The sequence below is a fragment of the Panicum hallii genome, chromosome 2, assembly GCF_002211085.1.
Source record: "Panicum hallii strain FIL2 chromosome 2, PHallii_v3.1, whole genome shotgun sequence".
Taxonomy (NCBI): Eukaryota; Viridiplantae; Streptophyta; class Magnoliopsida; order Poales; family Poaceae; genus Panicum; species Panicum hallii.
The window spans coordinates 16447978-16462037 of record NC_038043.1 but is presented as its reverse complement, the minus strand read 5'-3'; the positions used below and the strand labels follow the sequence as shown (position 1 = coordinate 16462037).

At 46.5% G+C, this 14060-nt stretch overlaps 1 protein-coding gene across 1 annotated transcript; it reads left to right on the top strand.

Moving 5' to 3' along the window:
* Positions 1-10177: 10177 nt before the first annotated feature.
* LOC112880912 (HSP-interacting protein-like) lies at positions 10178-13512 on the top strand. The gene is made up of 2 exons (XM_025945642.1): positions 10178-12650; positions 13355-13512. Exons 1-2 carry the CDS (start codon positions 10178-10180, stop codon positions 13510-13512), a joined length of 2631 nt encoding a protein of 876 aa, XP_025801427.1.
* The last annotated feature ends 548 nt before the right edge of the window (positions 13513-14060 follow it).

Here is a 14060-nt window from a genome sequence, read left to right as displayed (position 1 = left end):
CAAATTTAAAATGGTGTACTTTGGGTTTCTGAACTTGAACCCTAAAGCAATGTTATAGGGTTTGAAAAACTCTCCAACTTCTATTTTGGGCTTTTCCTCATTAGGGTTGTAGATCAGTGGGAAATTTGGCTTTACCGAGAGGTCCCTAGATTTTTTTGGTTTTGCACATGAGTCCCTCAGACCCCTCCCTCCGTTCTTCTTCCTCTCGCACCCCTCTGCTCCCCTGCTGCTCACTGCCGCCGGTGCAGAGCACCTCGCCGTCGCTGCTGTGCAGGCCGCTGCCGCTCCACCTCCTGCTGCCACCCTCCCCACGCGTTGCCTGGACGTCGGCCGCTACCCTAGCCCTCCCCTGCTGTCCTATTTCGCGCGTGCCACGACCCCCCCGAGCCTCCGCTGGTCACCACCTCGCCGCCGCCGTGGAGAGCTCGCTGCAGAACCCCAGGGCCTTATCTTTCGCGCGCATTAGCACTACAAGAGCCCCTGCAACCCATTCCCCTGGTTCTTTTGCCGTGTCCCCAACCCTAGACCCCGATCACCACCGCCCGCTCCTCCCTTCCGTTGAGATACTGGTCACCGTGGATAGCCACCCTCGACCACCCATTGCCCCCATCGACCCCCTGGCAAGCTTCCTCCACCCCTGCTCGTGCTCACTAGCCCCTAAACGCCGTCGAATTTTGGCTGGAGCACCATTGCCGACGACCGCCGCCCGCCGCCGCCTCCGGCTCACCGTGGAGCACCCCTTTCTGACCCTTCTCGCCTCCAATTGACCCCACCTCCAGCTTCCCCACACCGCCCTGAAGCTCCCCGACCTCTTCCTCGCCGCTCACGACCACTGGAGCACCGCCGCCGCCGTTCTCCTCCACCGCCAGCCGCACTGCTCTCGTCGCGCCGCCGCTACAGGCCACCCCGACCCAATCCCAACTGTCTGCAGGTGCCCAAGGACTTGGTGATGTTTCCCCGCCCCTCCACCCTCGCCGCAGGCGATCGCCGTCGCCGGATTTGGCCGGTCAAACCCCTATCTCCCCCTCTGACCCTGGCCAAGGGCCTCGGGTTGGAAGATACGAAAGCCCAGGGGGCTGTCTGTAAAGCCAAGACTCAGATAAATAGTGCCATTAAGGACCCCTTTGTTATTTTTGCTGCAGACTTTGAAATTCCATAGCAATTCAAGGAAAAATCATAAAAATGCAAACTAAAATTTGTTGGATTCCTTATTCTAAGATCTACAACTTTCCTTATAGGTTGACTTTCAATTTCTAAGTAGTTTCTACTCTAATTTAAATGTTAATTTTAAGTAATTGTAGACTAAGAAAATGCTTAGTAAATAGTAGAACAATGGTAATAATATAAAACCAAATACGTTAGTTGTGCTTTGACATGTAGTACTTATGAAAAATAATTGACCTACTATTTGCATAATATTTTATAATGAATGAGTTTAATCATGGATAATGTCTATTTAACCTTGGGTATTTAATATCTGCAGTTCTAGATGTTTAAAAATTATGAAAATATTTTGAGGTGTTGAACTTAAGTAGTATAACCTGTGCACAAAAATCTAGAGCAAACTCTTGTGTGTATATACAGTTATAAATAATACTTAATATGTTAGTGCTACTATTATTTATCCTTGTGGCCTAATTTGTGTAAAAACAAAATCTTGATAAACTTACAATGGCTCAAACATAACTTAATCTATAATTTCAACCCCAGTGCTATGGTAGTTTATTTGGTAAAAACAAAACATGTTGTCTAATGTAGCTAACTAGGTTAATTTATACCCGATAAATGACTGCCCAGTAAAAGGAGAAATGAGATGTTTGATGAGTGAATTATGTTTTCATTGGATTGCAACTTTATTGTGAAATAAAATAAAAGTATATGCATCCGTTAAATTACATCTTTGCATATCATATAGACTCAACTACTCTTACCAACGGAGACTACGAACTGATCCCGGAATCAGAAGTGGAAATTTCTGAAGACCCCGGGAACGTCATCGGAAGTCTAACTAAAGCTCCGAACCAAAGTTTGGAAAACTTTGACACTACTGCCCCCAACCCCACCCAAGAAGGCAAGCCCCGGACATAACCCACTACTTTATTTACACTGCAATCTATATTTATTTATACCTACCTATGCATTAAGTTCTTAGGAGTTGTATGGGAAACCCTAGTTGCATTCTCCTAGGAACCAATGTATTGAATACTAGAACTTGGGTTCGAATAGCTGCTACGCTAATAGGACCGGTAGAAGTCGAGTGATTGTCTGTCACTCGCGAGCTTATAGGAATTGCAATGTTTATATTCCTGTAATCACTATAAGGATGACGGACGGGATTTATGTGAAGTATCAAAGTTGAGATGATACCCCGTCTGTGTTGGTGAATTTGGTTAAGGTTGCAGTGTGTGGTAGCGGTGGTTAAGCGTTTGAAAGTACTAGCCACATGCCGCGAAATATGGTAAGCGGTAAGCCTAGTAACCAATCGGCCCGAGGAGTGGACATACCTCCCACCACTCGTATTTTGTTTTTCCTGTTACTCGCTTCGACGTGTGGGAATACGTGTTGCAGGGCAACCAGGAGTACGGTCGTGTAGTCACACTACAGACGTATGTCCTGCACATTGGATGTGCGTATAGTCTTGCAGTCGCTTGTGGTGGATCTGATCCACGAGTCGGAATGAAAGGCAAACGGTTGCTTCGGAACAATCTTTGGATATTCCAAGCGTGTGAGTTAGGTTTACCCTTGCAAGGCTGAAATTCGATTCAGGAATCGTCCGTTTCTCGTGGAGATTGAGACTGCTTGATCCCTTTGCCACATAGAGTAACAAGAGCAACTCTATGGTTATCAAAGATGATGTTTGGCTAAAGATATTACCATGCTTGAATAGCTATAGGTGCTTATCTAGAATAGATAATCACATAGAACTTGAAAGCTAAAATTTGAAATTAAGGATGTACTCTTTGTTGCTTTTTAGCTGAAAACATTACTCATAACCATTAAAGCCTTCATAGGTCTAGTTACATGGCTAAGTATACCATGAAACGGGTAAGCCTTGCTGAGTATTAGAATACTCAGTCTTGCATTGTGACTTTTTATTCAGGTAATCCCCCTGAGGACTCTACTATGCCTGTGCCATGGCCTTACACTCTGCCCGATGGTTGGTCCGTGGAATGGGATCCGTCCCCGGCCAACACTGATCCTACTGAGTGATATCATGCCAGGGCTTAGCATGATATCCGTACTAGCGACATGTACAGTGGTTGTGGTTTACATTCCGCTGCCGTAAACTTGAAACTTGAACCGGTTTGTAATAAATCCTATCAGTTTGGAGCTGGTACTACTTTTGACCATTTATGTAATATAAATGCCGGTGATGTAAAATATGACGGTGATTGTATCTCTGGACTCGCCTTCATGCGAGTTACCTTGTTTGATCCTGCATCGGTAGTTTATCGGGACGTTACCCGACAGGCCAAGGAATTATACCGTTTGAAGTACCTTGGAGCCCTCAGGAGTGGACTCGCGTACTTGAGCCGGTGTAATTCTGGTTGGTTCTGCCACACTAACCAGTTGTCTTGCTCTAGAGACTAATGTAAATGTAGATCGACCTCAAACCCTAGAAAGTTAGTCTCACAAGCAAATATCTAATAAAACTAGTAAGGGGGACAAAATAGAGACAGAATTTGTTTCCCGAAGTTCACTCCCAAAGGAGCTACGTCTTCGTTGAGGAAGGATTCAAGAGACGGTGCTCAAGAACCCCTAAACTCCTCTTCCAAGGGTGAGACCAACGCTCAAACCCGAGAAAACTTACTATGAGTTCCTCCGCGAGGAATGAAGATTACAAACTTCTTGTGGTGCTCACAACTTGCTTGAACACTCACAAGTGACGCCTAGCCATCTAGGAGCTTGAAGCTCCAAGCGTAATAAACTTGAATCCACCGGCTAAGGGTTTTGGGCTCAAGAGTTGGAATGAAAGCTTTCTAGCACGAATCTTTGCTCTTGCAACTATCTCACTTGATTCCTCTAAGAAAATCACTCAAGAATGGAAGATGGGAAGTGAGAGAGCTTTCTTTTGCTTGCTGGCTTGTTCTGTTTCGAAATGGGCAAAAGAGAGAGGTAAATGAAGGGGTATGGTGAGTATTTATACCCCCTCTCACAGAAACTAGCCGTTGGGAGAAGGATACCCGGATACTCCGGGTATATGTCCGGATATTCCGGACATAGGAGTCCTGAGACTCCGGTCCCAGAGAAACTTTCAGATGAGTAACAGTTACCCGGAGACTCCGGGCTACTGTCCGGATACTCCGGATCACAACATCCGGATATTCCGGACATTTTACCGGACATTCCGGATAAACAAGGATTTTCTGAAGAAGACTATTTTTAGTGGTAGGTTTGATTCTTTTGGCTTTTGTAGGTTCTCTTGAGCACAACTACCACATCAACACCTGTGGATCAAAGTCCCTCTTGATAGTACGGTGTTCCTATACTCAATCTCAAAATAAAATCTAATTCTTCAAGTGAATTTGGAACGCTGCTTTTTATTTCCTTTTTGAGGGGTCATGTTTTTTGTAATACGCTTTGCTTCATCATTCTTAGCCCCTGCACACATGCTCGGTAACATGATTAGACATACATGTGCTTTGTCATCTTCCACCAAAACCCACTAAGGGGCCTTGATATCTTTCATCCTCCCTCTCATTGGAAGAGGTGACTGGGCGCCTGAAGGCACAAGAGGACCACATGGACAGCGCTGACTCAAATCGTGACTCCGGCAAGCTGTTGTATGCTGATGCACTGGGTCGGCGAGATCGTGAGTCGGGCGAGGATCCGTCGAGGTCCGGAGACAAGAGGAGTCAGCGGCGGCGCTCGCCGGCTCCAAAGAAGAAAGAAGTCGACGACAGTGAAGTGAGGAAGCCACCGCGCGACGACACCTGCCACAACTGTGGCCATGCTGGCCATTGGGCACGTGAGTGCAAGCAACCCAAGAAGGGGCAAGCGCACCTGCCCTAGGCGGAAGAAGAGTCGTGCCTATTCAAGGCACAGGTATGCGTGGAAAACCACTCGGAGGAGCCGCAAACCGAGTTGTTTTCTGTGTAGGAACTCGAAGATGTAGTCGAGACGGTCGTCTGCGTGGAAAACCACTCGGAGGAGCCACAAACCGAGTTGTTTTCTGTGCAGGAAGTCAAAGAAGTAGTCGAGACAGTCAAGAAGACGGCCGATGAGCACTTGGGCGACCACGGGGTCAGCCGCGAGCCTGCTCCCATGCTTGCGGTAGCAGCTGCAATGACGACCTGCATCGACGAGCCTTAGGCTAAAGTCTACCTCGGCATGGGCCGGGACAATGAGTTGATGGAAGGGTGGTACTGGACATAGGGGCCACCAACCACATGGGCGGTGCGACATCTTCTCCCACCTTGATCGGGCCGTGCGCAGCTTGGTCAAGTTTGGCAATTAGTCAGTCATGGCCATCCAGGGCTGTGGCACATCATCTTCTCTGGGAGGAACGGGGAACAGGCTATATGTGCTGCGACTGGAGGTCGCGAGACCGGTCTGCCTCACCGCACATCATGGCGATGATGTCTGGCGGTGGCATGATCGATTCGGGCACGTCAACTTCAGTGCTTTGCAACAAATGGGGCGAAAGAGCATGGTGTGTGGGCTGCCGCAGCGGGCTCATGTTGAGCAATTGTGCGACGTCTGCGTCACCACCAAGCACCGGCGTGCCCCCTTCCCCAAGCAGGCCAAGTACAGGGCGAACAAGCCGCTCGAGCTCGTACATGGCGACGTGCAGCCCCATCACGCCGGCGACTCCAGGAGGTCAGCACTACATCCTGCTGCTGGTAGATGACGCCACAAGGTACATGTGGGTGGCTTTCCTCGTAGAGAAGAGCAACGCACCGAAATCCATCAGGAAGATCTAGATGGCTACGGAGAACAAGTGCAGGAGGAAGCTGAGGGTGTTCCGCACTGACAATGGTGGCAAGTTTACATCGGCGTCCTTGACCAAGTACTTTGCTGACCAAGGTGTGGAGCGGTACCACTCTACGCCCCACACGCCCTAGCAGAATGGCATGGTGGAGCGGCGCAGCCAGTCGGTGGTGGCTATGGCGCGTGCCCTATTGAAACAGAGGGGCATGCCAGCCATCTACTGGGTGGAGGCAGTGAGCACGGCGGTAAGCATGGCGGTGTTCCTCCTCAACCGATCGCCCACTCAGGCCCTCTCCGACAAGACGCCATATGAGGCGTGGCATGGAAGCAAGCTAGCGGTCCAGCTCCTACGCACCTTTGGGTGCCTAGCATACGTAAAGGAACTCGGACACCACTGCAAGCTTGAAGATCAGTCAACTCCAGACGTCTTCATCGGCTATGAGGAAAGCGTCAAGGCCTAACGAGTGTTAGACCCGGTGATACAGTGTGTGCGCACAGCACGCGATGTTGTGTTTGATGAAGATTGCGGCTGGAGCTTGTTGCAGGGGAAGATGGTAACACTGGATGCAACTTTGACTTCATCGTCGAGTACCTAGTGGAAGCTATGGTGGCTGTGGAGGAGTCTGCGCCAAGCTTGGGGGGAGATCCGACAACCTCGAGTACTTCTCCGACCCCCACGACCCCTCTTGGTATGTCTCCGAGTACTTCGAGCTCTATTTCAAGTACTTCTGGGGGTGAGGCGACCTCCACGACTGCTTCCTCGACTCCCTCTACTCCAGTTGGTGTGACTCCGAGGACTTTGGAGGGCACTTCGAGTACTCTTGAGGCCACTCCGAGTGCTGATTCACCACCAAACATTGCTCCGAGTTCTTCCCCGATCTATGGCAACGATGACTCACGCTTCGACAATGATCACGATGATGCCCCATTGCGCTATCGCACAATGGAAGACTTGCTCAATGAGCCACATCCAGGCCTCGAGCAAGTAGAGTTCAAGGAGGTGGAGTTGCTGCGCACCAGCATGGGGGAGCCATGCTCCTTTGCTGAGGTGGAGCGTGAGGAGGCTTGGCGGGCGGCAATGCGTGATGAAATCAACTCGGTTGAGCGCAACAAGACTTGGGAGCTTGTCAATCTCCCAGCTAGGCACCAGGCCATTGGGCTAAAGTGGGCGTTCAAGCTGAAGTGCGACAAGATGGGAGAGGTGATCAAGCACAAGGCGCGACTAGTGGCACGCGGCTTTGGCAACAGGCCGGCGTCGATTTTGATCAAGTCTATGTGCCTGTGGCTCACAGAGAGTCGGTGCGAGTGCTTTTGGCCCTTGAAGCTCAGGAGGGCTGGATTGTCCACCACATGGACATCAAGTCGGCCTTCATGAATGGAGATCTGAAGGAGGAGGTTTACGTCAAGCAGCCCCCCGGGTTCGTCGGCCCAGAGGAGGAAGGAAAGGTGTGCGGCTGCGTAAGGCTCTCTATGGCTTACGATTGGCGCCGCGGGCCTGGAATGCGAGGCTTGACTCAACACTCAAAGCACTCGAGTTCAAGCAGAGCACGCACAAGCACGCAATTTACAAGCGGGGTGGTGGCAAGCATGGGGAGTCACTACTGGTTGGTGTCTACGTTGATGATCTGGTGATCACCAGGTCATCTGAGCAAGCCATCGACAAGTTTAAGAAGGAGATGAGGGGCCAATTCCAGATGAGTGATCTCGGGCTTCTCTCCTTCTACCTTGGCATTGAGGTGCATTAGGAGGGCGGGCACATCAATGTGAGCCAAGCGGTTCGGTTTGCAAGTCGTTTCATGGAGAGGCCAACTAAAGAACACATGAAGGTCAGTGAAGCGCATCCTCTGTTATGTCAACGGCACGCTCGACTATGGTCTGTGCTATGAGAAGTTGACCAAAATAACTTGGTTGGCTGGCTACAGCCACAGCGACCACGCGGGCGACGTCGACAATCACAAGAGCACCAGCGGCAACCTCTTCTACCTTGGGAAGTGCCCGGTGAGTTGGCAATCGCTGAAGCAACGTGTGGTGGCTCTGTCATCATGTGAAGCGCAGAGTACATTGCAGCCACCGCCGCAACAACTCAAGCGGTTTGGCTCGCGAGACTACTCAGTGAGCTCGTGGGTGAAGAAGGCTGAATGCATGGAGCTTATGATGGACAGCAAGTCAGCACTGGCGCTGAACAAGAATCCCATTTCCACGAGCGAAGTAAGTATATCGAGTTGAGGTACCACTTCATTCGCGACTGCATTGAGAAGGGATTCATCGACGCCGACTACATCAACACCAAGGATCAGCTCGCTGACATTCTGACGAATGCACTCGGGCGAGTGAAGTTTCAGAAGCTAGGATCCAGGATTGGGATGATCCAAGTTCCCACGAGCAAGGCACACAAGACTTAGGGGGAGAATTATTGAGGCATTAACCCTTGTGTGTAGGCAGCATCTACGATAGATCATACTAGTATTACTACCTGCGTGCAGCCCGTGGACTAAGGTCTTCTCTTCTTGTAATTTGCGCCTGGTCTTGTACCCGGCGCCACTTCATTGTACCCTATCCTCTTGGAATATTTATTTAAATCAAAGCTCACAGTAGCAACAGAGATCTAGTCGGAGCCCTAGTGCACAACTCAGAGATATGTGTTCATTTCCTCCTAGTTTAGATAAACTATTCGATTGTGATTGAAAAACCAGTCGATGTGAGGTGGATTTCCAACAGGGCACCATGGTCCTAACTTGGATCGGCCTCCTTGCGCCCAGTACATGCGGGCCAGCGGACCAGATTCATCCCGCCGGCCACTGCTGCAGTTTCGCGAGGGAGAAGGCGAGCGGAGGTAGGGGTCCGGTCGGAAGATGAGCGTGGCATTTTTTCTGTAAATAATGTGAACTTGGGGCGCAAATGGATATGCTTTGATGGGGGGACTGAAAAAGAGCCGGGAAGAGCTGGTATTTTTTGCTCCCGATCGTTAGTTCATTTTCGTAACAGGCTCTGCAAGTGCTCCGGCAACGAAGCTATTTTTAGTTTTACCGTTAGGTACGGCTGTTGCCGGAGTTGATAAAAGAGCCCTACCAAAGGGGCCATGATGTTACATGAAGTATGGAAGCAGATCATGCACCTTATTTTTATTTGTCATATTGCATGATGTTACACATAATAATATCATGAAACATAATAGCTCTAACTTGTAGCTATTTTACCTAAATTTCCTATTTCTCAAAATAAAAAGTATATAAAAATATATATGTCACATATTACCTCTTAGGAGTTAAGCCATCTAAATCTAACTAAATGGACGATTCACGGTTACTTCAAAGTACTGTAGCAAAGCCCTAACCTTCCACATCACCTCTAAGCGCCAGGTCAATGTACTTGTCATTTAAAGCTTCTGTATATCTGGTCTTCACACATGAGATCACTTATTGTTGTTCAACCTGCAATTACAGTTCACTGACCAAGCTATTTATTTTCGCATTTCTGGTAGAAAGGAGACTAAAGGAAGTTTCAGCGCTTTGTGCACATGGTGCTTTGAGAGATGATTATGCCCAAACAATAAACAGCTCTTAGCTAGGAAATTAGAACTATTGTTAGAAAGTGCTAAAATTAGCTACCATGGATTTCCATGCGCACAAAGCACGCTTTTGCCTCCATTGTTCTAACCACTTGAACTTCTTGCCATCGAACAATAATACCCGCACTTTTTTCCCCCTGGAGACAACCCAAAAAAAGGAAACATGAATGGTCATGGCTGGATGGCACCCTGATGCTGTCCAAAAAGTGTGTGGCTTCCCTTGTGCTCCAACCACACCCTTCCCCTACTCCATTCCCGTAGCATGCTTCCTCATGCTTTGCTTTGTCATTTTCCCCATTCCTTCTTGCGGACCCTTAGTTTTCTTTTCTCTGTTTTCTTCTCACATTTCGGACAACTCCCACCAATTTGCCCTCTATTTTATGTACCATTCTTTACAGTGTATCCTCGATGGAATTGTCCGGGTAGGCTAAGCTTCCCATTTGAATGGGGAAGAGGAAGGTGTGAATCCTTGTTGCCCAGTATCTCTTTCCCATATCTTAATTTCTTTATTCTTCCTTCTGCAAATTCATCTAAAAAGAAGATAGGGTACAATGTATCCTGGTTTCTGAAGAAGAGAGAACAAGCATCAAAGAGAAGTTTCAAGTTTATATCATCTGAACCAGCCATTTATTTGGCAATACGCGACATTGTGGAGTGGAGGCTGGCATAATTAGAGGTATGGGGATGACACCAAAGAAGAAGAAACTAAGTGAATCCGGATCAAAGAATAACATCAGAAGCCCAAAGGTTTTCAGCAGGAGCAACTCCAGGACCAGCGGATGCAGCGGTGAACAGAGTCCAAAGGCGGCAGCAGTGGACGAGGATGATGCTGTCTTCATCGGGCTGGCTTCCGAATTGAAGGAGGAGGGGACGAGGCTATTCCAGAAAAGGGACTATGAGGGAGCAGCGTTCAAGTTTGACAAAGCGGTAAAGCTCTTGCCAGAGGGGCATAATGATGTCGCCTTCCTGCACTGTAACATTGCAGCATGTTACATGCACATGAATCCGGAGGAGTACCATCGTGCAATTGACGAGTGCAATTCAGCATTAGAGGCATCACCAAAGTATACAAAGGCATTATTGAAAAGGGCACGGTGTTTCGAAGCGTTGGATAGGCTAGATCTAGCTTGTGTGGATGTGGAAAAGGTTCTGAGCTTAGAACCAAATAATGTGACAGCGTTGGAACTCCATGAGAGTATTAAGGAGGTGATGGAGCAGGACGTTTTGTTGGACAAACGGGTTGCATCGCCAGATGAACCTGCGATCAACATTATAAAAGAGAGGATACAGAGGAGGGTGTCCCGAAAATTTAGAAATTCCATAGTCGAGGAAGAGGTGTGGGAGATGATTCATGATGAAGAGGATCATGAGAATGTTGAGGATGACGACAAAGATAGCAGCAAAGAGAACCATACAGTGAACGATTTAACCCCGGAGGGAAATGACGCTGGCAAGATGCAGGAGAAGCATAACCAGGACAAGCATGAAAAGCATCCTGAAGAAACCAAAAGCAGGAATGGCCATTACAAGCCAGGTGAGACTAATGAAGGGCTGCAACAGCAGCATTCTTCAAGGGTTATGGAAGAAATGAGCCCAAAACAGAGGTATGGCCAAGACAACCACGAAAAGCATCTCAAGGAGATACTGGTGAAAGGAATTCAGCTTGAAAAGGGAAAACATACCAAACTGCAGAATCAAATGAGCAGTGTGGGAAGGCGTAAAAAGCATTTTGAGGTTGGCAGTCATAGCAAGCAAGAGAAGCATACAGAGGAAAAATATGAGAGGTACACCAGTGTCAACCAAGGGAAACACTATTTGGAGGAAAAGTATGAGAGGTATATGCCAGAAAAGACAATTACTATCAAAACAGCAAATCATGGTAGAGACAAGCATACAAAATATACTAGAGAGAATCACGAAGATGTCAGGGAAGGAGTAGAGAAGAAATTTAAGTTCGTTCATGGTGATGACATAAGGATTGTTTTAATTCCAGAAAATTGTAGTCTATTGCAGGTAATGGACATAGCTCGGTATAAGTACAACCCACATCTCAAGTCATTTCTTCTGAAATTTATGGACAAAGAAGGTGACTTGGTGACAATTACATCAACCGAAGATTTAAGGTGGGTTGAGGATCTCTACCCACAAGTACCAGTTCGGTTGCATATAAAAGAGGTTAGTCCTGAGCGCGAGATTACTAGGGATCTGATCATGCCAATGTCCTCTGCTGCACGAGAACAGAACCACTATAGCACCTCTGAGTGTGGAAGCTCAAGGAAGGAAGATGAGAGGAACTCTTGCTCTGATGACTGGATGGTGCAGTTTGCTCGCCTATTCAAGAACCACGCTGGATTCGATTCTGATGCATGTGTTGATCTTCGTGATGTTGGTATACGACTTTACTATGAGGCAATGGAAGAGACCATCACAAGTGAAGAAGCACAGGAAATATTTCAAGCTGCAGAAGCGAAGTTTCAGGAAATGGCAGCTCTAGCATTGTTCAATTGGGGCAATGTCCACATGTCCCGTGCAAGGAAGCGATTAATTTTATCTGAAGATGCTTCGAAAGAGTCAATACTTGCCCAGGTTAAGTCTGCGTATGAATGGGCATGCACTGAATATGTCAAAGCTGGAAAGAAATTTGAAGATTCTGTAGATGTGAAGCCAGATTTTTATGAAGGTCTTATTGCACTCGGACAGCAACAGTTTGAGCAAGCAAAGCTTTCTTGGCGTTATGCTCATACATGTAAAGTAGAAATGGGAACTGAAGTATTAGAACTTTTCAATCATGCTGAAGACAACATGGAAAAGGGGATGGAGATGTGGGAAGGAATAGAATATTTGCGAGTAAAAGGGCTAGCTAAATCAAGGAAGGGGAAGATAGCAGTGGATAAACTGGGTTTGAATGAGCAGGGAAAGGATTTATCACCAGATGAAGCCTTTGAACAAGCCTCAAACATGCGCTCACAGCTAAACATTTCATGGGGTACAATTCTTTATGAACGCTCAGTAGTAGAATTCAAGTTAGGACTCTCTAGCTGGGAAGAAAGTCTACAAGAAGCCATTGAAAAATTTAAGATCGGAGGAGCTTCTGTAGCAGATATCAGTGTGATGGTAAAGAACCACTGTGTGAATGGGAACAATCAAGAAGGTATGGCGTATCCATTTGTGCCCCCTCTCATGTGCAATTATTTTTTTTTCTGCGTTACATTATCTACCGACAAGCATGTAAATGTATGATAGTAATGCTAATATTTTAGGAATCTTACAAAAAATAGGATGGGAAATGATCATGTCAGCATTACCATTTTTAGTGTTCTATTTCTTCAATCTATTTCATTGAACATTGTAGATCGGCACTGGCCTTAACTAAAAAAATTGAAACTTTGAAAAGTTGTACAAGTTCAGATGAAATGACTACCTGCAGATATCTCAAGCAAAGGACTAGCATGGTACATTCTCTTTTCCTGAAGGTAAAGAAAAATATGTTAGCCAGGAAAAACTAAATATATATGATTTATCCTTGTCAGGATGTAGCTTGCTACTAGCAAAGACAATCAATCTTATCACTGGTTAGTGAGCTATGTCGTATTATCAAACATTGTGATGCAATTTGTGATGCTATATTCTGGAACTAACTGCTGTATGTATAACATGAAAACTATTTATGATGGAAATTATTCAGATTCTATATGTAATTCATTCTGTTATACTACAAACTGCAACTAGTCAAAAAACTGCAATCAGTTTCAACGCCACCTTTTGCCACAAAATTAGGATGATAGAGTGCTACATCCTCTTAGTTAGGTTTCCAGGTGTGTTTTTAATGTAAGTGAATTTTTCTCTATTATACAGGATTAAGCTTCAACATTGATGAGATAGTTCAAGCATGGAATGAAATGTACGATGCTAAAAAGTTAAAAAATGGTAGTTCTTCGTTCCGTCTGGAACCTATATTTCGAAGGAGGCCTTCAAAGCTGCATAATATACTAGAGCATATACACTATACGTGAGCTTGTAGCAAACATTGGACTTGGATGCTGTACAAATGGATAAGAATGTTGATACTTATTTTCTTGTGCAACAGGTAAATTTATTCTTTATCAACAAGTATTTTTGCGCTTATTCCTGAATATTAATATGGAGACATTTCTTATACACCACTGATCACCAATTTGCTTGCGTGGCAACCCAAAGCTAATACTTCTGTATGTGCTGTTAAGAGGCCTGCCCAGGATATTTATGAGTGTGCAATATTCGACTTGTTGCGCTGATCACTTGGACAATTAGTTACCACTGGCTGAGACATTGGCCATAGAAGGATCACATGGGAACAATTAAAACGCCCTTGTTATTTCTCACCATAATCAAATTTGACCTGGCTTGTTTCTGTCTTCCCAAAATGCCTGCTACTACTGCATCTCCAATGTCACTGCGCTGCTCTGCTAGTCCATTACCTGAAATTTGAGGAAAAGAGAAAAGGAACAAAAGTTGCTCCTAATTTGTGTTGAAACATGAGATTGTAAAGTGCACAGCAATACAAAATTGATTTAACTGATGG